The sequence below is a fragment of the Podarcis liolepis genome, assembly GCF_965112155.1.
Source record: "Podarcis liolepis genome assembly, chromosome: 1".
Classification (NCBI taxonomy): Eukaryota; Metazoa; Chordata; class Lepidosauria; order Squamata; family Lacertidae; genus Podarcis; species Podarcis liolepis.
Genome location: NC_139554.1, coordinates 93,288,691 through 93,311,071, shown reverse-complemented (window position 1 = coordinate 93,311,071; position 22,381 = coordinate 93,288,691). Strand labels below are relative to the sequence as shown.

At 41.6% G+C, this 22,381-nt stretch overlaps 1 protein-coding gene across 3 annotated transcripts; it reads left to right on the top strand.

The window, feature by feature from the left end:
- The first annotated feature begins 1,366 nt into the window (after nt 1–1,366).
- LMLN (leishmanolysin like peptidase) lies at nt 1,367–21,767 on the top strand. 3 transcript variants are annotated; one of them, XR_014522575.1, is made up of 18 exons: nt 1,381–1,579; nt 5,847–5,944; nt 6,337–6,367; nt 6,920–7,002; nt 7,244–7,361; nt 9,315–9,490; nt 10,013–10,118; nt 10,366–10,460; nt 10,806–10,923; nt 12,194–12,301; nt 13,207–13,283; nt 14,236–14,346; nt 14,502–14,634; nt 15,201–15,360; nt 15,588–15,718; nt 16,115–16,328; nt 16,680–17,007; nt 17,524–21,767. XR_014522575.1 is itself a non-coding variant. In XM_083489653.1 (17 exons), exons 1-17 carry the CDS (start codon nt 1,421–1,423, stop codon nt 16,778–16,780), a joined length of 2,019 nt encoding a protein of 672 aa, XP_083345779.1. In that variant the 5' UTR covers nt 1,367–1,420; the 3' UTR covers nt 16,781–21,767. The 3 variants fall into 3 exon arrangements, 2 of the variants coding, with proteins under 2 accessions (XP_083345779.1, XP_083345780.1); XM_083489653.1 differs by having other exon boundaries at nt 1,367–1,579; nt 16,680–21,767; XM_083489654.1 differs by having other exon boundaries at nt 1,405–2,085; nt 16,680–21,767.
- The last annotated feature ends 614 nt before the right edge of the window (nt 21,768–22,381 follow it).

Sequence of the window (22,381 nt, the reverse complement as noted above, 5' to 3'; positions counted from 1 at the left end):
CAGGCAGGCAGGTGCTGCATTGGTCTTTTTTGTGCTTGCTGTGTGCAATGCCTAGCCTGGGAGCTGAGTGCCCGGTGCTGAAGGAGAGCCTTTTTGCCATACCGGCCCAGTAGCAGCCACTGCTGCCTCTCATGGTAAGGTGCTGGCCTCACATTCACCTTTGCCCTGTCTCTGTTGGACTACAAAGACTGAGGGCATCTTCTTCCCAGGCCTCTGTGAGGCAGTGTGAAGAGGCACCTCTGTTTGGGGCAAGGGGAGGAAACTCAGAGACCAGGGGCAGCAGCAGCAGCTGCCCAGAGGATTCACAAGGAGAAGCGATGAGGCTGAGGGAAGACTCCACAAGAAAGGGTGTTTGAAAAAGAGTGAGAGGCTGCCAGCTCTGCAGGGGTGACGTAACTGGGCTCCTGAGCCCCACAGGGGTGCCGCAGAAAGAATGTACGGTGGTTGGTCAAGGGAGCCATGGACTCAAAAAGGTTGAAAACCTCTGGGTCCCCAGTGAGCTTCAAAACTTCAAAATGTAGAACCATAACTAAAGAAAGACAAAGAAAGATGATGAATGAAAACTCCTGCCTAGAGGTCCAAATATATCTCAGATCTGTGACCTTAACACTTTACACTCAGAAGAATCAATTCACAAGCAAAACCTCCTCCCAAATATGGCAGCTTCCACCCACTTTATTCCTGATGACACCGCTCTTATGGGACGCACTGCTAACTAGAATACAAGAGTATTGAAGGTACACCTGTTTACACCTGCATGTGCCCAAATTTCCTGCTTTAACTACTGCATTTTCATAATGGGGTTACTTTATTGCCTATTTTAATTGTGCTTGGTTATAATTAAATGCTTGTGTCATGTAAATCCAGTTATAAGACTATTTTTGAAATTAAAAAATAAAAATAAAAGCAATCCTGTAATTGACGTTCAGGGTGACGAATGAGTTTTACTCTCCCCCCCCCCTTCCTCAGTTCGAATTTGAGAGATGAGGCTCTGACTACTTTATAGCCTCGTCAAATTCGAATTCCCCGTCCCAGAAACCACGGGGCGCACCAGACGCGCCTCACGTCTCTAGCTCTGCTTTCACCTAATTTCTCCAAACCCCTGCGAATATTTATGCCTCATTCCACCTCCCAGCCAGTTTACGTCCTACCCTTTAGAGTGACATCCAATCAGGCTGCGGCGGCAGGGTTTTCCCCGCCTTCTTCTTAATTGGCAGGGCTTGCAGTACTGGGCGTGACGTCACGGACTCCCCCCAGCCCTTTCTCCTTTCCTCTCTTCATGCTGTCGCCCCGCCCCGTAAAGAGGTGCGACCAATAGGACCGCTCTCCTCTCAGCTCCGCGCTCTCTTACTGGCTCGCGGGGGAAGGGGGAACCGACCTTGCCCGTGGAGAGGCGGCGGTAGCGAAGGCCGCTGTCAAGATGGCGGCCGGAGCGAAGAGGCGGCGGGCTCTGCAAGCTTCTCCCCGGCCGTTCTCCGCTTTCCCCGCCGCCCTCGCGGTGCTGCTTCTGCTTGGCTGCGGCCCAGCTTCTGCTGCTTCTGCCCCTGTGTGTCACCACCGCATCCCCAGCGCCAGGGAGGTGAGGCGGGTCTTTGGAAGCGGGGCGGGGGGGGGGGGTAAGAGGGCGACACGGGATCTCCGCCTCGACCTGCGGATGCCAATGATGGTTAGGACTCGCCTTTGGCTTCCGCGCATCTTTCCGTCGGTTGCCGCGTTTGCAGCGTTGTCGGCCGCCTGTTTTGCCTGTTTTTCGCATTTGTGCTCGTAAAAGTTCCTGCTTTGAATGCAAGTGAGGATGGTGGGGACCGGTTTCGGAAATCTGATTTAAAACTCTCCGCTCCTCCACTTCCTTGGGATCCTTCTTTTGGGAATGCCGATGCGTGTCGCGGTTTGCAGCAAAGCAGTAACCTGTTGGTTGGTGCCGGTTGTCTCTTCCACGCATCCCAGCAATTTATTTTTTCCTAAGGAGGACCGCGAAACGCTATGGGAAAATAGCTTTAAGCCGTGCCGCTCCGATATTTTTTGTCATTATGTTAGACTAAAGGCAGGGAAATGGCTCTACAGTTTTGGTATTTACCTCGCGGGGTAGGTACGTCCTTTTCCCGTTGTTTTGGGCGACTCAGCCAATTCTGCTGCTTTATTGTAGAAAGCCAAGGTGATCCAATTGACAAAATACTGAGATTAGAAGCTAGGCTTAGTTTTCTTTCTGAAGGAAGCCGCTATGCTCTGTTCTTTAATTCTTCTCAGTACTATTGCCACCATTTATGGCACAAATGATTCTCTTGACGTCTAAACTAAAGATGCACTTAAAAAAAAACACCCCATAAAAAACCACCCCATAGCACAAGTTAAAAATGGAAATAATCGTATTATTTATTTTGTTATTACCCACCCATTAAGATCCCATGGTCATTACTTTTCTCTAACAAAAAACTTGGTTTGTAAAAATGCTTGATATTTTCAATGGTAATGGATTTAATAGAAAATCTTATCCTGTTTATGTGATTTTATTTTAGTGTATTCAATTGGACTTGGCTCCTAATTAAGCGTACATAGGATTATGGCCTAACAGAGAAGTTTAAGCTGTAAGACTCCTAGCAACAAGACAAATAGTTGCTTCCAATGGGGGGGGGGGTGACTCCCTCCCACCATAGAAACTTGGACGCAATATGTGTGGAATATAGCATTTATGTAATGCTCAGCTCATCATTGGAGGGTGATAAGAGGAATAACAAAAAAAAAAGGGATTTGACTCCATATGGTCTGCATTTATATTGTTTACTAACAGTACTGTAGGGGAATCTCTTTTCCGTCTCAATCACAGCAGCCTGTGTGTCACCACACATTAGTGTGTCGGCTGCGGTGTAGGTACACTCCCCATGCTCCCCTTGGGGCTGGAAAGGGGTTAGTTTAACCTCTGGTTTGCTAGTAAAACTGTATTACTGTTTCGCGAAATAATGCAAAACTGAATTACTGTTTCACGAAATGATGCATGTCTAAAAAGTGTGTCACCAACATGAAAAGTTTGGAAAGCTCTGTTTTAGATAGACGTATAGCCTGTGGATGTGAGCTTAATCTGTAAAGGAAAATATTTTTAAAGTCTGCTTTGATGCCATGTAGATGGCTCCATACAAGACTTAACATCTGTACATGCATTTGTCCTGGAAGACAACAGGTTGTTTGGTAATAGTTCTAAAAGTTTTCAGTAAAGTTTGTAAAAATAATAATAATCCGAAACAGCTTCCAGACTCTGCCATGTTTTGTGGCCACCAGTGATCTGCTGGTGGTGTAAAAACTTCTTCATCCAACTGTCGTCGTCCCCCCCACCAGAGAGGCTGTGCCTACATGCCAGATGACACAGATACCCACGGCATGTATAATAACCCTGCCAGCACCAGCCAAACCTGCCACCTTCCACCAGGCATACACAACCTGCTCTACTTGTTCATGACCAGTCATCAACACATATGCACCAAAAGCATGCCCCAGCATGAAACTGTAAACAAACACACAGGCACACACTGGCACTCCCAAACAGTGATTACAACCCCACACTTGCAGCTGGCAGCCACATATGCCAAAGAAAAACGGCTACAGGGGAACAGCAATATGCAACAGTAAGAAGCAACACACCGCCCCAAGGACGCATAATAATAATAATACATCAAACATTAAATACATCAAACATTAAAAGCTTCCCTGAACAAGGCTGCCTTCAGATGTCTTCTAAAAGTCTGGTAGTTGTTGTTCTCTTTGACATCTGGTGGGAGGGCGTTCCACAGGGCGGGCACCACTACCGAGAAGGCCCTCTGCCTGGTTCCCTGTAACTTGGCTTCTCGCAGCGAGGGAACCGCCAGAAGGCCCTCGGCGCTGGACCTCAGTGGACCTTCAGATATACTGGACCGAGGTCGTTTAGGGCTTTAAAGGTCAGCACCAACACTTTGAATTGTGCTCGGAAACGTACTGGGAGCCAATGTAGGTCTTTTAAGACCAGTGTTATGTGGTCCCGGCAGCCGCTCCCAGTCACCAGTCTAGCTGCCGCATTCTGGATTAGTTGTAGTTTCCGGGTCACCTTCAAAGGTAGCCCCAAGTAGAGCGCACTGCAGTAGTCCAAGCGGGAGATAACCAGAGCATGCACCACTCTGGGGAGGCAGTCCGCAGGCAGATAGGGTCTCAGCCTGTGTACCAGATGGAGCTGGTAAACAGCTGCCCTGGACACAAATTTGATCTGTGCCTCCAAGGACAGCTGCGAGTCCAAAATGACTCCCAGGCTGCGCACCTGGTCCTTCAGGGGCACAGTTACCCCATTCAGGACCAGGGAATCCTCCACACCTGCCCGCCTCCTGTCCCCCAAGAACAGTACTTCTGTCTTGTCAGGATTCAACCTCAATCTGTTAGCCGCCATCCATCCTCCAACCGCCTCCAGGCACTCACACAGGACCTTCACCGCCTTCACTGGTTCTTATTTGAAAGAGAGGTAGAGCTGGGTATCATTCGCATACTGATGAACACCCAGCCCAAACCCCCTGATGATCTCTCCCAGCGGCTGCATATAGATGTTGAAAAGCATGGGGGAGAGGACAGAACCCTGAGGCACCCCACAAGTGAGAGCCCAGGGGTGTGAACACTCATCCCCCACCACCACTTTCTGAACACGGCCCAGGAGAAAGGAGCGGAACCACTGTATGACAGTGCCCCCAGCTCCCAGCCCCTCAAGACGGTCCAGAAGGATGTTATGGTCGATGGTGTCAAAGGCCGCTGAGAGATCCAGCAGAACTAGGAAACAGCTCTCACCTTTGTCCCTAGCCCGCCGGAGATCATCAACCAGCGCGACCAAGGCAGTTTCAGTCCCATGGTGAGGCCTGAATCCTGATTGGAAGGGATCCAAATGGTCCGCTTCTTCCAGGCGTGCCTGGAGTTGTTCAGCAACCACTCGCTCAGTCACCTTGCCCAAGAATGGAAGATTTGAGACTGGGCGATAGTTGGCCATCGTGGCCGCATCTAAAGTTGGTTTTTTAAGAAGCGGTTTAATAACCGCCTCTTTCAGCGGGTCTGAGAAGGCTCCCTCACGGAGGGAAGCATTCACCACCCCACGAAGCCCATCGCCCAGTCCTTCCCGGCTAGCTTTTATAAGCCAGGATGCGCATACACACTTCCCCAAAGTGGGGAGGGGAGCAAGCCACATCCTCCCCCTCATAGGCATTAGTTGAGCTTTAATATGTTACAACCATGGCATGAACAAAATTACCAATTAGCACAAAAACTACATAGATTTATAGTGCCTACTGGCATTATTTTGGATTTTGACTGATTAACAACTAGCCAGAAATTTCACCAAAATTAATAATTTTTATTAATTCTTATATAGATTATTCAGACCTAATTTTTTAAAAAACATAATCTGTATATGTAGCCATTTTTAAATTCTACTTGTCCATGTACAAAGCCCTGAATTTGTCTTTTCTGCTTAATTAATTGCACAAATACCAGTTCTAGACACAAACTGAATATCAAAAAAAGAGGGCAGCTTTGACTTGTTCCTCTCTCTTAAACAAATGAAATAATCCATTTCATAAGCTCTTCAGGGAACCCAAACTTTTCCAAAGCAACAAAAAGAACCCAGCAATATATTTTGTGAAATGCTTTCTCAGCATCAAGCAAAATAAATAGCCGTGTCATTTCTATTACTGTTTTTTATTGTTATAACCCTGGAACTTTATAGTAAAGGGGGGGTGTGCAAAGGAAACTAGTAAATAAATCTGATAGATGCATCTGTTTCTTATATTTTTTGAAAAAAAAGTTATACATGTTATTTGTTGAGTCAAATCTATTTATTCTTTATTTAGGTTATCTATAAAGTTTATCTTAAGGAAAATCGTGTTATAAAGAGAAATGTGGATGAACAACTAAGAATTAAGACAGTATATGACAAAAGTATTGAGGAGTAAGTATAATGGCAGCCTTCTAAAATCCTTATTCTGAGTGGGAAGGGGCTGTTGGTCCTACCTGAGAGGTATTTCTCCACACATGTGGAGATGCCTTCAGTTTTTAGTTCCTGCATTCAAGCACTAGAGAGAGCTCATGTCCAACCTGAGGACATCTTACCTGTACTGGAGAATTAGCTGATAGCTAGGAAGACCTGTCCCCCTTCTGCTTTCCTCACCAAACAAGTAGGCAAGGCAATAGGGAATACGTAGCTAAGGGGGACAGATTTGTGTTGCAGGACTGAGTCTGGAGTAACTGGTTTTATAGGTGGAAAGTGATTGGTTGATGATAGTATTTCATACAAATAGAAAAGAAACAATTCCCTCCCCTTATTGTTTTCTTTCTTCATAGATTGCCACCTGAAAAAAAGCACCTTATAAAGGTATGTGACTCTTCCTTCTTGCATGTATGTCAGTCATGTCTATTGCTGAAAGGAGTTCTAGTTGAATTGCGCCAATCCACTGGTCTGAATGATCCGTGACTGCAAGTGGTATTCTAACTTTTCTAACCAGCTTTACTGCTCCATATCTGAAACTGTTTTTGAAATTTGTGCAGACCTCACATTGTGTGTTCTCCTAACCACGGCTATGTGATCAGGAGCAAACTGACTTTTCCCCTCCTCCTCTCTCTCTGGTGCAATTTCCACTCTTCCTTACCTTGGCAACTTTAACCAAAAGCAGCATTAAGAACTACAGAAATGATAAGTGTGGTGTTAGCACTAGCCAGGGTTTTGCTGCAGATTTTGTTAAAGTTCAGGATACATGAGTATTGTCTGATAATACAATAAAATCAGCATCTCTTTATGCTTATCTCATTCAGTTCAAAGCTGTGAAAATATACTTAGTAAGTGAGACTTGGGACTTCATTCTTTAGAATCTAGTTTCATCTCTCTCTCTTTTTGGTGTAAAGAGACTTTTCTTTTCTGCACATTTAGAATAAGCTTTTCCCGCAAGCTATTTCCTATTTAGAGAAGACATTTCAAGTACGGAAACCTACTGGTACCATTCTATTAAGCAGGTATGTATATGGTTTAGTGTTGTTTAATAGTAAATGTCAACATAAATCTGTATTTAAGATTATATTCTGCCTGTAGATCAGAATTGTTCCCACCCACCCAAAAAACCCTACTAAGAGTAATTCCATTCTGATAAGTAAATTAACTTGGTTACATTGGTATACCTAGCTTCTCTGTTATGTGGCTTTATTCTATGCATCCATTTCATTGATAACTAAATCTGTAATTCTGATTTGTTTTAAGACAGTGTGTTACAAATGAATATTTAAGGAAGAAAGATGACCCTCACCGATACTGCCGAAAAGCATGTGCAGAATATACAAAGTGTGGTCCAGTCACAGTTCCTGAGGAACACCTGCAGGTAATTCAGTCCTCGGCGGCCCAGGTGTGGGGAACTTCCAGTTCATGGTTCGAAGATGGCCTTTCAGGCATCCTTCATTTTCAATAAGCCATGCCTACCTGTCCTGCACCTGATATCATACATGAGGGGCAGGTAAGGGCAGGACTTTAAAGGAACAACTGGGACATGTTCCTTTGAGCAAGGTTTCCTTTGATTTGATTTCATCTGATTGATCTACACCCTAGCCTTTGTCCAAAATGGAGCACAGGGCAGCTTACAACAACAGCTTACAATTATATAATACTATAATCATAATAAAACCAATCCTAAACCGAACAAATGAAATTCAATGGAGAGCAGCAATAAAGCTCTGTAGCACAAATAACACTTCATGATCCAAATTCCTGGACAAATAAAAATATCTTAATTCTTAGCACATGAGAATGGTTGCACTATGTATCCACAGTTAACATCCCTGGCCGGAAAAAACATAGCAGCTCTTATAAGTAGCAAATTTCTGAACAGAAGTTGTGAGTCAACTGTGCCAGTCGTCACTTGCAAGGGTATAATCTTAAATCCCGTTATAGTATCACAATGAGAAGATTCCATTTCCTTTGGTACTTAACTGTGGTATCAAGGCAAATCAATCAGTGGCATCAAGCGAAGTGAAGTTAAGAAGAGCAAATAATGTTGCGAATCAACAGGGATGAGAGGACTAGGAGCTGAGTTCAACAGATCGGTGAGAGGATTGAATTTTCAGCTTGAGTGCAGAGAAATTGTGGGGTTCAGTAACACTCAAAAGTATATTATGTTGATGGACCTTGGCTACTTTTTAAAATTCAGTTTTAATGTCCTGTTTTTAAATGGACTTGAATGGTTTTTTTTCAGTTTCATTAAATAAAGTAAGTTGTGGGCAGTCCCTGTATTACACTTTTCAGTGTTTACTTCCTTAGTTTTCCTTGAGTTAACAAAACAGCTGGATAAACCGGATGAAAGCTGCATTTTTAAAAACCTTGAACAGATCAAGAGTGATCATATATCTTGCCCAGTGTAAATTCTCTGGCACCAGATATTAGGGCTAACCACAGTGCATGTAGACCATAGTAGACTATGTGCTTTGTACAATCTACATATGGGCAATGATAATAAGATGTCACAATATAATGTACTACAGCATCTTCAGATGCTACACCATAGCTGTCAACTTTTCCCTTTTCTTGCAAGGAATCCTATTCGGAATAAGGGAATTTCCCTTTTAAAGGAAACGTTGACAGCTATGTGCTACACACACACACACACACCACACCTCACTTTCACAATCTGAAGGGTGTCTCTGGATTGGAAGACAGTGTAGTAGGCATGAGAGCTTTCCAAAAGAAAAGCTGAAAGAAATGATTATGCATTCGTTAATGTCATTCTCTATTTCAATATCATTTGGTCCTCACACACCTTGCCATTTTCTGAACTTTGGGCTCTTAAAAAGCATTTGTGGATTCTGGGAGGGTATAGCTTTCAAAAGCTATTTTAAAAAATAATGAGGTGCAACTATACCCTTTGGATATTGGCTGTGAGCAGTATTACAAAATCAATCATAAGTGTGGCAAATCATTGTCTTAATATCTTTCTTCCGTCAGAAAAATAGAAAGGAGGATAGGTTGTATCTAAGTCATGCTCAGAGCAGGCCTATTAAATGGCTGGCTAGCTCAGTTGGTAGAGCATGAGACTCTTAATCTTAGAGTTGTGGGTTTGAGCCCCCTGTTGGGCAAAATAATCCTGCCTTGCAGGGGGTTGGATTAGATGACTCTTGTGGTCCCTTCAAAATGTACAATTCTATGATTCTATAAATTAGTCATGGCCGTTGATTTCAGTGCCTCAACTCTGAGCAGTTGGTTACCAAATTTCTTCTGTTAGACTGAAGACAGTTGTTAAATTATGTCTGTTTGAAACGAATTTCCTCTGAATTTATTGTCTCAGCAATGTAGGGCATGTAATGAAATGCTGGATTGTGGACCTGTTGGTGTAAGAGACCAAGAAGGGGTTCGAGATGCTGACTTCGTGTTATATGTTAGTGCTCTGACTACTGAAAGGTGTGGCCAAGAAAATATTATTGCATATGCAGCATACTGTCAGCTAGAAGCTGATATGGACAGGTAACATTTCCCCCCTCCAAATTAACTTTCATTTCTAAGTGTACTGGTGTAATGACTTCCAATGGTGGCTTTAACTGACCAGTTTACTAGATGAACTGCGCTGCTCAAATTAATGACTAATTCTTAATGGAACTAGAATTGTCTATTCTAATTTCCTTTTTTGAGCAGTAGATGCCTGTGTTTGTAGCCTGAATCATGAAATTAGAAGAATCGCCTACTAAGTAGATGTTGCACTCTTCATCTCTATTGTTTGCTTCTCTTTGTTAAGAGATTTTACTAGCAATACCATTATCAAAATCTATTTAATTTGTGGTCAGATGGGGGTTGAGTGAAAGCATGTTTCACTCTGCTGCCCATTGTGTAAATGGTGAAACTACAATTGCTTATGCACTTTAGCATTCTAAATTTAGATTTTTGGTTGTTGTTGAGTGCACATTGTTTGTATTCATTTATTAAGCTTAGCATGTTCCTAAGACGGTGAAGTTTTTATTCTATAGAAATATATTTTTCATTATTTCCCAGACCAATTGCAGGGTATGCTAATCTTTGCCCGAATATGATTTCAACCCAAGCACAAGAATTTGCTGGCATGCTGTCTACTGTGAAACATGAAATCATTCATGCACTGGTAAGATATGTTATTTGTTGCATTCATTTAAAATACCAGCAACATCTTTGTGTTGTACCGTGCAAAAAAATTATTTGTTTTTGTTTCTCTTCTAAAAGACATAGATGTGAACTTAGCCTACACTGTATGTTTATTTTACTTTCAGACAACTTTTTTTTTGTTGTTTTGAGGTTTGTTAACTTCTAGGCAAAACATGTTTTCTTATGTTGATGATAAATAATATAAATGACTTTGCATTGCCTTAAAGGGTTTTTCTGCTGGGCTGTTTGCATTTTATCGTGATGATGATGGAAATCCTTTGACTGCCCCATCTCAAAATGGATTGCCACCCTTTAATGAAAGGTATATATTGAAATCTATGTTGGACTTTATGAATCTATGTATATATTGAAATCTATGTTGGACTTTATGAATCTATGTAGTTTTGTTGAAGGAAGTGATGGGACATAGTTGCGAAATAATTCTTTTGTCAACATTTTAATACCTTGTGACTCAGTTGGTTTGTTTCCTTGGCTGATTTTTCTTCCATGTCCTTTTTCATAGCCAGCTGTCATGAGCTTCACAGTTATCATGTTTAATATTATTTTTTTTGAAATGCATTTAACATTTGCTGATATCAGGCTGTTGATCATATTTAGAATTGATTCTGCTTGCCAGTCAAGTTAATTCAGTCTGCCTTCCTTACAGCCTTGGTGTATATCAATGGAGCAATAAAGTAGTAAATAGCGCTGTGCGGTTATGGGATGTACGGGGCAATAAGAAACTGCTTCACAATGTATTCCTTCTGATAACTCCTAAAGTAGTTGTAAGTATCATTTTCACTTTTTATCAGAATAAATCTAACTTAACTTCCTCAGATAAGGACATCTACACAATTTGCCTTGCCTTCTTTAGGAGGTTTATCTAGCACTTTGAGAATTATAGGAATAGCTTACTCCCAGTATCCCTGGCAAGCTGCTTACTGGTAAAATAATGCATGTCAAAAGGAATAATTCTCATTAGAAAAATGATCAATCCTTGTAATAGTAAAGTGGCTGGCCCTTTTCCAACTACTAGAGCACCAGAACAAGGCCACCCACAGACATGGGAGTGGGGTTGATTCCGGATATCACAGGTGTGCCAAAGATATCAGTTCAAAGAAATGAGAGACCTAAAGGAAAGATCTCAAGCTGTGCATGGAAGCTGCCATCATGCCGCCATAGAACCTGAGTGGCATGAAGCCACAGCACAGACACAAAACTTCAGCAGACTGGGTTGCTGCTTGTATTCCTTCAGCCTACTAAAGCGGAAGGAAGTTGGGCAAAAGCCTGTTCACATTGTGGCTTGCATAGCTACCTGTTAGATATGCTTTTTATCCTCCAAGTGATTCGAATAACCGAATCATTCTGAAGACTTTAAATTATGGGTTTTATGAGATCAGAACATGTTATGTTTTTCACATAGGTGAATTAATTTTTAAACTTTATTATTATTATTCTCGGCTTCATGAACTTTAAATAGTATTTCTTACTAGCAGCTTCCATCTCCGGCTCGCTCCATTCACTAACCTCGCCTGCCCACCAACCCCTCTAACAATCCTCCCTTCTTCATGTATATGTAACCCCTCCTTCCTTTACATCTCGCCCTTCCCCTCACCCCAAGCTTTAAAGGAGGGGCTTTTTTTGCCCAAAACCACTCTCTAAAGTGCCTCCTCCCTCTATTAACACTTGCTGCAGCTGTATTTAACAGGGGAAGCACTTCAGGGAGCTGCTGGGCAAATCACTCTATGAAGCACCTCTCTTCCCAAACATCTTGCCTGGGGCACCTGCCACCCACACTGCTTACTTGCCTGCCTGTTCTGCTGTCCAGCATGGCTGCCTCTTGCCAGTCATGTGAACCACATTGTGATAGCAGCCTTACATTTCAACACATATAGGAAGAAGATTTGGGGGACCCTTTTCATTGGAAATCTGTGCAAGTTGAAGGAAGCCCCTCCTAGGAACTTAAAATATGTGGGGGTGGGGGTTAGTTTTGATTCTCAAGGAAGGGTATCGCTAATTATTTTGACAGCGGTCTTCTGGTGCGTCTTTTTGAAGGAGGAGGCCCGAAAACACTTTGGATGTCAATTTCTAGAGGGGATGGAACTTGAAAATCAAGGTGGCATGGGTACAGAGCTCAATCATTGGGAAAAGAGATTGTTGGAGGTCAGTACAGCTAATTATAATACAGTAGCTATTGGGTTTTTTGCGAGGTGATCATAAACTGAAATGCAGGTTTTTGTGATATTGGATACTTTGTCTCCAGGACGACAGATTGATGAAAGTTTAAAAGTAGGATTTATCACTGGAAAGAGTCCCTCCCCCGTCATCAGATTTTTATTTAATCTTTCCCTTAGAACTTGTTAATTGGGCAGTCACTGCAATCTAGATAAAATGGGATTGTATAAAACAGTTTTTAAAAGAGGAGCAGTACAGCTTGCTTTGTGAAAGAATACCATGCATTATAAAGAATATATATTGAATATATAAAGAATATAGATTGTAATTATTACCTTTGTCTTCATTTGTCTTTACCTTTCCACTCTGCCATTTCTTACCATTTGTTTTAAATGAGCAGTACCAGAGGAGCAATTTAGGGCAGTCCCCTAGTGTTTCACTACATGCAACTCCTCATTCTGTAGTCAGTTTATAGACTTTTACAGTGATGAGAGGGCCTCCTGCAGATATCAGCTCATCAGGAAGCCTGTCCCATACAGTGTGGGAATTAGATGTCTAGTGTGGTAGTGCCTACCCTTTGGAAAGCACACCATTATAAACCCAGGAGGTGCCTTCTTCACTGGCTTTAAACACCTATTGAATCCTCTACCATCAAGTCTCCTAAGTGGAGATGAAGACTAGCCCAGACTTTACCTGAATTGGCCCAGGGATAGCACATACATGTAAATCACTTCAGACCGTTTCATGGAGAGGGAAACATTAGAAACAATTAATGGGCCTATGTAATAGGTGTTTATGCCCAAAGGTACACATTCTTTCTTCTCCCCAACCCCAAAACGAGGAATGAGTTCCTGTTCATGAAGCTTACTGGTTTCTTGGGTGGTTACTTTCAGAATGAAGCTATGACTGGATCGCACACTCAGAACAGGGTCTTCTCCCGCATCACTTTGGCATTAATGGAAGACACTGGGTAAGGATGTATAGTTGGTTTTGGTTTTCTCATAAATATGCCTTGTTTGGACAGATCTTAAATACATAGTTAAGAAACTTACGTAGTTGGAGGTGTTTGAATGTTAGGCTTTGGAAACAATGCAACATTTCTATGCAAATCATTTTGTTGGTATTGTTGCTGGCATGAAATTAAAATCAAAATTTCTCCGTTCATTTTCCATTTATCTACTAGTGCAATGTGAAATTGTATAGTTGCGGCGCTCATCTCGCTTTACTGGCTGAGAGAGCCGGTGTACAGCTTCCGGGTCATGTGACCAGCATGACTAAGCCGCTTCTGGCGAACCAGAGCAGCACACTGAAACGCTGTTTACCTTCCCGCCGGAGCAGTACCTATTTATCTACTTGCACTTTGTGCTTTCCAACTGCTTGGTTTGCAGGAGCAGGGACCGAGCAACGGGAGCTCACCCCACCGCAGGGATTCAAACCGCCGACCTTCTGATCGGCAAGCCCTAGATTCTGTGGTTTAACCCACAGCGCCACCCGCATCCCTCAAATTAAGGATACTCCTGAACTAATTGTAATTCTCGAGCATTTCCCTCCAGTTGAAGGTGGATAATGGGGGATGGAAAAGGCTGGCAATAACTAGTCAGATTTGAATTACCTTAGAGTGGCATTAGCTCTAGCTATTGAAATCCCCCCCCTTCATTGTTTATTCCTTCATTGAAGGAGAAGAGCAATTCCATTTTTTGGCTTCGCTTCTTAAGCCAAAAGAGGAGCAGCAATCTTGGAGGCGACAATACGTGTGCCTGTTTGTGGAAATGCCTCTGCCTTTTCTTTCAGTTACCCTACCTGCATTAGGAAAGGGTTCATATCGGGTAGCTTGATTAACACATGCAAGAGCTTTGAAATAACTTTTTGCTGACTGTTCAGAAGTGTAATAATAGCATTTCTGTTTCAACATATGTTTACAGCTGGTATAAAGCCAATTACAACATGGCAGAAAAGCTTGATTGGGGCAGAGATAAAGGCTGTGACTTTGTGATGAAAAGCTGTAAGTTTTGGATTGATCATAAGAGGAGAAGGTAAGAATACGTTTCTTTAGATTGCATGGTATGTGATGCCACTGGCATTGCAATAGCCTATTAATGTTTGTCTGGTTAGTACTGGTTTTTTTGTTAAGTGTTGTATAAATTTTTTTTAACAGTTCCCTTATTGAGGTTTTCAACTTTATTCACAGGAAAGAATTGGTGGATCCATATTGTGACACTCTGCGGACTAATCCATTGCAGCTAACCTGTAGACAGGACCAAAGAGCAGTGGCAGTGTGCAATTTACAGAAATTCCCACAACAGCTGCCTCAGGAATATCAGGTATAAAGGGTGTGACTCTATGTGAATTCTATGAACCACCAGTCTCATTCAGACATGGGAACAAGCAGAGGGGCTGGGCACTTCCTCCTCCTCTTCCAGTGCAACCACAAGGAAGAATTTGGAAGCTTTTGCTTCCATTTTAGATTCAGTTTGATTTGTTGTCGGATCACATACAAACTGTAGTTTGTTGAAACAAGTCAACTTTAAATCATAGTTTAAGCAGCTGGCTTGTTTCTACTCACCATAGTTAAGATTAACCGTAGTTTAGGGTTCAGACAACACACAGTCAAAAGAGAATGCATTTATCGTGCATAGCAGACTTGTATGTGCAGTACTTAGCAATACTGTTGTTTCTAAAATAAAAATTATTAATGGCAGTAGCAACTATAGCTTTGTGCTTTGGTTCTCTTTAACATGAATACAATGTATGGAATGTGGGTTTCTGCCATTGTTGTAAAAGTTTGCTATTACTACCAGGTGATGGTGATGATGGTGATGGTGATGGTGATGATATGACTGTGCTTCTTCTACCTTTATAGCTGCCTCTGTCACTGTATCTTTTGCAGTATTTTGACCGTCTTTATGGGGTACCATCAGAAGATTTGCCTTATTATGGTGGGTCTGTTGAAATTGCTGACTTCTGTCCGTTCAGTCAGGAATTTAGCTGGCACTTAAGTGGTGAATTTCAGCGAAGTTCAGACTGTAGAATACTTGAAAATCAACCAGGTCAGTTGGTTTTGTGTTTAGTTTCTCCTTTAATATCTTTCAGAAATTTTGGGTTCCAATGTAAGGGAAACCCATAGCTTCTTTAGCATAACCCATGGTTGTCATGTTGCACCTGTATCTGAGTCTACCCAGCTTGTTTCAGGCTCAGAAACTAGGATCTGAAATCACAGTCTGAAGCTGGTTACCAGTCCACAGTATGTGTTAACAGTGCTTTCCTGGTTTTTTAGATCCTTTCAAAAACTATGGTGCAGAGAAATATGGACCAAATTCTGTGTGTCTCATTCAGAAGTCAGCTTTTGTTATGGAACAATGCAGAAAGAAACTCAGTTACCCTGACTGGGGCAGTGGCTGTTACCAGGTAACTGCAGGAGCTCTTAGTTTAAGGTTGCATTTTGTAAAGTTGCGTTGTTTAGAAATCATTATTGCTCTTAACTAGTCATTACATGTTTCTATATTTGTATCTAATTGTATTAGACCAGATAGTCATGTGGAAGTCAAAATATCTCCCTACCTCATGCCCATTAGTTTTATGCCAACAGTATAAGTCTCTAAAGTGAGCAGATACCTTCTTACACGGCCTGACCAACAATCTGTCATCTTCCAAATCTGCATGCAAACAAGTGAAGGTACTCACAAATTGTTCTAGCTTTTCCTTTTGAAAGCTCGACTACAAGCAACATGTCTCTTAAAAGACTTGGTTTAAAAATTAAATAAATGCTTGCAATAATCTAGCTGGTCCAACTTTATTTCTTAGGTTTCTTGTTCTCCCCGTGGGCTGACTGTTTGGGTCAAGGATGAGTCATATTTGTGCAGTCGCTCAGGTCAAATCCTAACCGTGAATATTCAGATGAATGGATGGGTACATATTGGGAACCTAATTTGCCCAGCGTGTTCAGACTTCTGCGATTTCTGCCCACCTGAGCAGGATCCTCCTCCAGTTGCTAATTTAACAAGACTCACATCTATTGGTAAGCAACCCTTCAAAAGTCATTAAGTGAAATAGAGTGTTCTTGTTTTGTTTTGCTGTGATGTTCTTAGTAGCATTTTCAGAATTATATTCCTAGCAAACAGGAGAACTAGTTCACTTTTTTACACTACGGTGGTTTTAGAGGAGGAGAGCAGGACCAAAACAGACAATTAGGCTTTGGAAAACTCTTTCCCCCTCCTTCTCTTCCTTTAGTTTGGAAAAATTATGAATGAAAGTTTAGACTCTCAAAGAGCATCTGCCTCTATTCCTGTTTGTCAAGGACTATTTTGAATAGCATCTGCAGAAGTACGGTACTTAAACTATGCTAATACCATTTTAACATTTATTTTAGATTTGTGTTCCTGTTCCCCTAGCCTGGTAGTAACCCTATGGCTATTGATGGCGAACTTGCTTCCGCTACTGGCTGGATTTCTTCTTTGTGCATGGAGTTAAACTGGGCTCCCAGGTTACCCCATAGACTACGTTTAGAGTACACTCCATTTGAGTTCTTCTCAAAGGCAGCTATCCGGAAGAGCAAACACATCTCCACCTGCCTTGTGGCAAGAAGGCCGGCTGATCACAGGCAGAAGGTGCTGGAGAAACAGCCTCCATCCCGAGAGAGGCGAAGTTTACAGCGTCATCTCAATAAGTGCCAGTATTACAGTTTTGTTTTTACATTGGTAACAAATTGTGGGGATCAAAAACATCAGTAGTGTTATGTTGCCACTGGTCTGGAGCACTCTTGATAGGCAGAATTCTCTGAGACTGGTAGCAGAATTTTTGGCATCCTTAGAGATATACCTCAGAGTTTCCTTTAATTTAAAAGCCATGAAAATAAGTCGTCATCATTGCTAATAACTTGAGCCTAGTGTGGCTTTATGGATTCTTGCAGATGTATCCAAAGAGTTAGCCTTTTGGTACAGCTTTAGGATGCTTCCAGAACTGTTATTTGCTTTGTACACTCTGTGATTTGAAGATACAGTGGTACCTCGGGTTAAGTACTTAATTTGTTCCGGAGGTCCGTTCTTAACCTGAAACTGTTCTTAACCTGAAGCACCACTTTAGCTAATGGGGTCTCCTGCTGCTGCCGCGCTGCCGGAGCACAATTTCTGTTCTTATCCTGAAGCAAAGTTCTTAACCTGAAGCACTATTTCTGGGTTAGCGGAGTCTGTAACCTGAAGCGTATGTAACCTGAGGTACCACTGTATTCTCTGAAGTATCTGCTGCTCAGAATATGGAGGAACTTTTCAATAGCTGCACATCATGCACTTTTGATATTCTAAATAATGAAAATATTTAATCTCCCCTTAACTTGTTGAAGACCAACCACTAAACTAAAGTATTATGCTGTAATTTCGATGGACTTAAGCCTTCAGTCCTAAGCATACTTGCTAGGAATATTTGCATCCTAGCAAGCATGTTTAGGATTGAACATTCCTAAGTAAACTTGTTTTGGGTTAGGTTACTCATGTTCAGTTTCTTACAAGGCAATTTGAAGAAAGGAGTAGCCCTCATTCATGAATGTTCATTTCACTGCATTGGCCTTCTTCAAATGCTGGTATACATCCAGTCCTTAGGGGCTGTTTTCCACACACTTAGGTGAGTAGGCCAGAGGAAGAGTGAAATCACTGAATTCATAATTAAGTTTGAGGGGGCTTTTAAAAACAACACCACCAAACTGTGATACTTACAGATTCCATACTGACACCTTTGGGGCCAAAATGTAGGTTTCTATTATCAGGGGCCCTATTCTGCTTCTTGGGTGAAAGAATTGCTGAGCTCAATTATGTTGGGTACATGAAGACTTGTAAACTTTCTTCTTTTTTTTAACTATGCTGCTTGTGCCACCAGGAAATTGCTAAAAGTCAGTCAGTGAGCAACTTGTAGATGAAGAATCTGTTCCCGTGAGACTGAAAAACCCTCAGGGATCATAGTTCTGATAACTTTCCTTTCTTGCAACTGGCACAAATTGGTTTTGTCTTGGGACTGGAGGGGGTCACGCCTGATCCTGCTGAGCATTCTGATCCATTTAAAGCAGTGCTACACTAGGAGAAGCAAATGTTTACCTAAATCTTCCAGTCCTCTCAAAAAGTGTGCAGTGGTAGCAGGCTGATCAGCATAGTGAGATCGGAAACTTGAGTGGAATCAGGGGAACACTTCCATTAACAAGAAATGCAGTCTATTTGAAGAAAGTACATTGGGAGTGGCGAACCTGTGGCTAACCAGATGCTGGACCATAACTTGGATGGTCAAGGGTCCAAATAGAGCTAAAGGTTGGCCGCCCCTGCTCTAATAGTGCCTGCTAGATTTCTTTTCTTAAAATAAACCTTATTTTTACAAAGAGGGTTTGTGTGAATACAGCTAGTCAGTAAACTAATTCCTACCTGAAGCATGAGAAAGCTGACTGAAGCATTTGAGAGGGGATTTCCTCCAGTGATGTGAATATGTGTACATTACTATAAATATACTATTTATATTACACACATTAGCCTTAAATAAGCGGGAGGCGGGGGAGGGAAGGCATGGAAATAGCAATAAAATATTAGGGTTAAGAAATGCTTTAAATATGTCCAATTTGAATATGAATGGGAATTCTCTAAATAGATCTATAGCTCAACTGATAGGAAATGGCTCCATGGAACATGGAGTAAAGACTAATTCTTATCTGTGCAATAATAATAGAACTTAAAGAGCATCTTGTAAGGATGCTTTGATATACTTGAACGTTTTTCTCATTGTTTGTCTTGAAGCAAAACAATTGCACTGTATCAACTTTTTGGCTAACTTTGTGTATAGGCATTTTTACCAATGTTAATGAATTTGTGTCGTAAAAATAGAACATTGTCCTGTTTGAGAAACGGTTTTTCTTCTGCTAGGCATTTGTCCATCTGAGAATGTAATGAAATGGAGAAATATCTAAAGGTCCCCGTAAAAGTTGCAAGTTTGTAAATATGTTAGCCCAGAACTTAAGAGAGCATTTGGCTGTGTTACCTTCCAGCTCCTTTGCATGCAGCTATTAGTTGCTTTTATGCATCTTGCGAAAGCAAAATACAGTTTTAATATGAGATTCTAGTTATATCTGAGAACATGGTAGCAATTTATAATCCACAGCCCTAACCGATGTGACTGGTATTGATTACTGTGTTTAAAGAAATGCTCCTCAGTTAAAATAGAAGTAGTCTATTCTCCTCTATGAGTTAGACAAATTCTGGTTGATTAGCAAAGGTAAACACATCTAAAACATATTTTACTGTTACAGAACAATCTCATGTGCAGGAAGCAAGGTCTGCTACCACTGCTGTTACCGTTGTAGATATCTCAACTGCTTCTGGACATTTTTCTGAGCAGGGGTCACCAAATCCTTGGGCACATTTGCCAACCAGAGAAGCTGTTGTGGGCAGCCCACTCGCCCTTCCTCCTGAAATTAGGCTTGGCAAAAAGCATGTTTGCTGCCCTGCCTCACCCAAGCATTGTGGCAGGGAGAACAAGCAGCCAACCTTCCTGAAGAGGGCAGCTGGAGAAACAAGAGCTATCTATTTATATATCACCTACAAGCCAAAATGGCATTAAGCTTCCTTTGCAACTGCAGTCTGCAGAAAGAAAAGCCTTCTATTGGAGTGGCATTTTTGGAAAGGGAGCATCATGCGTGGGAGGAAAAAGGATAATCGTTCCCTCTCCAAATAATTTCCCATGGTACAATGCACACGTGTATGCATGTGTGTCATGTTAGCAACTCCAAGATGCAAGAGGGTAGCTCATCATGAGAGGATCATTGGGAGTTGATGCTATGCTTGAGGCATTCATAAAATGTATTAACTGCTTCTTGCCTCAGATTAGACAAATTAGATTAGATTCTGCAGTAGAATAATGTTTCCCACACTGGAACAAATAATTTTATAAAACTGCCTCTCTGTTTCAGGTACGTTTTGTTCTTTGGGGATGCACTGAGATTTCAAGTTTATTAGAATGAGATTGAGTGTTTCATCAAAAATGGGTCAGGGTGGTGGTTGTTTGTTTTTTAAAGAGAGCAAAAGTAGCAGTAGGGAGCCATAGACTATTTCAAAACACAGAATATAAGAGCACATCCCTGACTCAGGACAGAAATCAGTAGATGCAGTTGAGTTAAACTGTATTTACATTTCAACTAATACTATCATTAATTAAATCTTCCTCCGAAGATTACAGGGTGGCTCACAACAGAAACCTGTTGTGTCCAGTTAAATACCCACAATTTTTCTAAATACAGTCGTACCTTGGATCCTGAACGCCTAGGTACTCAAACGTTTTGGATCCCGAACGCCACAACCCCGGAAGTGAGTGTTCCTGTTTGCGAACATTCTTTAGGATCTGAAGGTCTGACGGGGCTTCTGCAGCTTCCAATTGGCTGCAGGAGCTTCCTGCAGCCAATCAGAAGCCGTGCTTTGGAAGTCGAACGGGCTTCCAAAATGGATTCCATTTGACTTCCAAGGTACGACTGTACAAAATAACACTGCCACCATTCTTCTTCTTCTTGGCAAGCACACAAAGAATAGGTGCATTACTGTATTTAGCCTGACAAGACTCCTCACTATGTTAGCATTCACTAGCCTACCAGTCATTCTAAACAGGGGAAGATGTTTTCTGATGAAATGTCATAAGGAAATATGACCTATGTTTTACTTGATACTATAGAATGCTGCATATATTGGTTATGAGGAAGGAAATGAATGTTAAAGCGATCTCCTACATAAAGCTGCTCATTTTAAATATTTTCTTTGTGTTAGGTCCCAGTTATTGTACAGATATGCTCAAAATAAACCTACTTGAAATATTAATTTTATCTAGGCAAGTTTCTCCATGCCAGTGAGCTGTTTTCTATTTCAGGTTCCCAACTTGAACTCGTGGGAGGGTTTTATGAGAGCATACTTACTTACATTTTATCTTATTATTTTATTTTGTGTAGCTTGAATAAGGTATAGATTTTTTTGGGGGGGGGAATCTTACCTATCTCTGCATATGTGGGCCAAAGCAGACGCTATGCTTATCTGAATTAATTTCTATGAATGTTATACAGTTTATAGCTGGGTAGTTTAAAATCCAGTATAAGCTGTGGATGAGCAGTAGAGAACTGTCTGCGGATGCACATCTCTTGAGAACCAGGATCATGACTCAGAACAGTAATACAGTTAGAGTCCGTATATATGTGCAGTCTGTCACTCCGTAGTACAAAATGTCAACATAGATTTTTACATGTAAATTGTACTTTGCCGGTTGATACAACATACTATTTATGCAGAACTATTCTTTTCCACTTCTTGTCATGAGTGGACTTCAGGCTGGATTATGTATGGTGTTTATATGTGCAATTGATTTTATTATTTTTAAAATATGTGGAAGATTCTTTTAGCATAAGCACTTTGAGCATTAGTGTCAAATTAAAGAACCTTGTCTTAAAAAAAAATCTTTGATCCTTTTTGTTTACAGAAAACTCACACTTTCTAGAAAGAAATTGAGTTCTGTGGCGAGAAATGTAGAATACACTGCAGCTGCTCTGAAAAAACTGAATTATTCAGTTGAGAGATAAGCATGCCATTATTTTAAACTTTTCAGTACTGTTCTACTTTGTTTTGATATCACTTTGGGATACCTCATGGGAATTATTTCATTCATAAATGATATTGTAAACAAAAGGTATTAAATTGCCTCATGGGAATTTGACCTAGCTTCCATGTGTGTTTAAGCTCCACATAACTGCATTTTTCTCCATGAGCTTACATTTTCCCTCAGGACTGTGAGGGAAAGCAGTTTGTTACTGATAGCATAGTTTGATGGGGAAGCTACCAATAGGTACACAGCTGAAAGAAGAGCTGAGAGTCAGCAGTGGACTGAGAAGGAGAAATCTAAGATGAGAGTGGGCAGAGGTGAAGTAGGATTTGAAGAACAGGGCAGAGGAAGTGGAACTGGTGGGGCAGATCTCCCCCATCCCTGCTGGAATCGGGGGAAAGACAGGAATCCCAAGGAGGCCAACAAAGAACAAGGCAGGCAGTGGGCAGGAAAGCATGGGACAAGAAGTGG

Coding starts and splice junctions, on each gene's coding strand:
- LMLN (XM_083489653.1), top strand. CDS start 1,421: ATGGCGGCCGGAGCGAAGAGGCGGCGGGCTCTGCAAGCTTCTCCCCGG. Junction 1,580..5,846: donor GCATCCCCAGCGCCAGGGAG/GTGAGGCGGGTC, acceptor TTCTTTATTTAG/GTTATCTATAAAGTTTATCT. Junction 5,945..6,336: donor TATGACAAAAGTATTGAGGA/GTAAGTATAATG, acceptor CTTTCTTCATAG/ATTGCCACCTGAAAAAAAGC.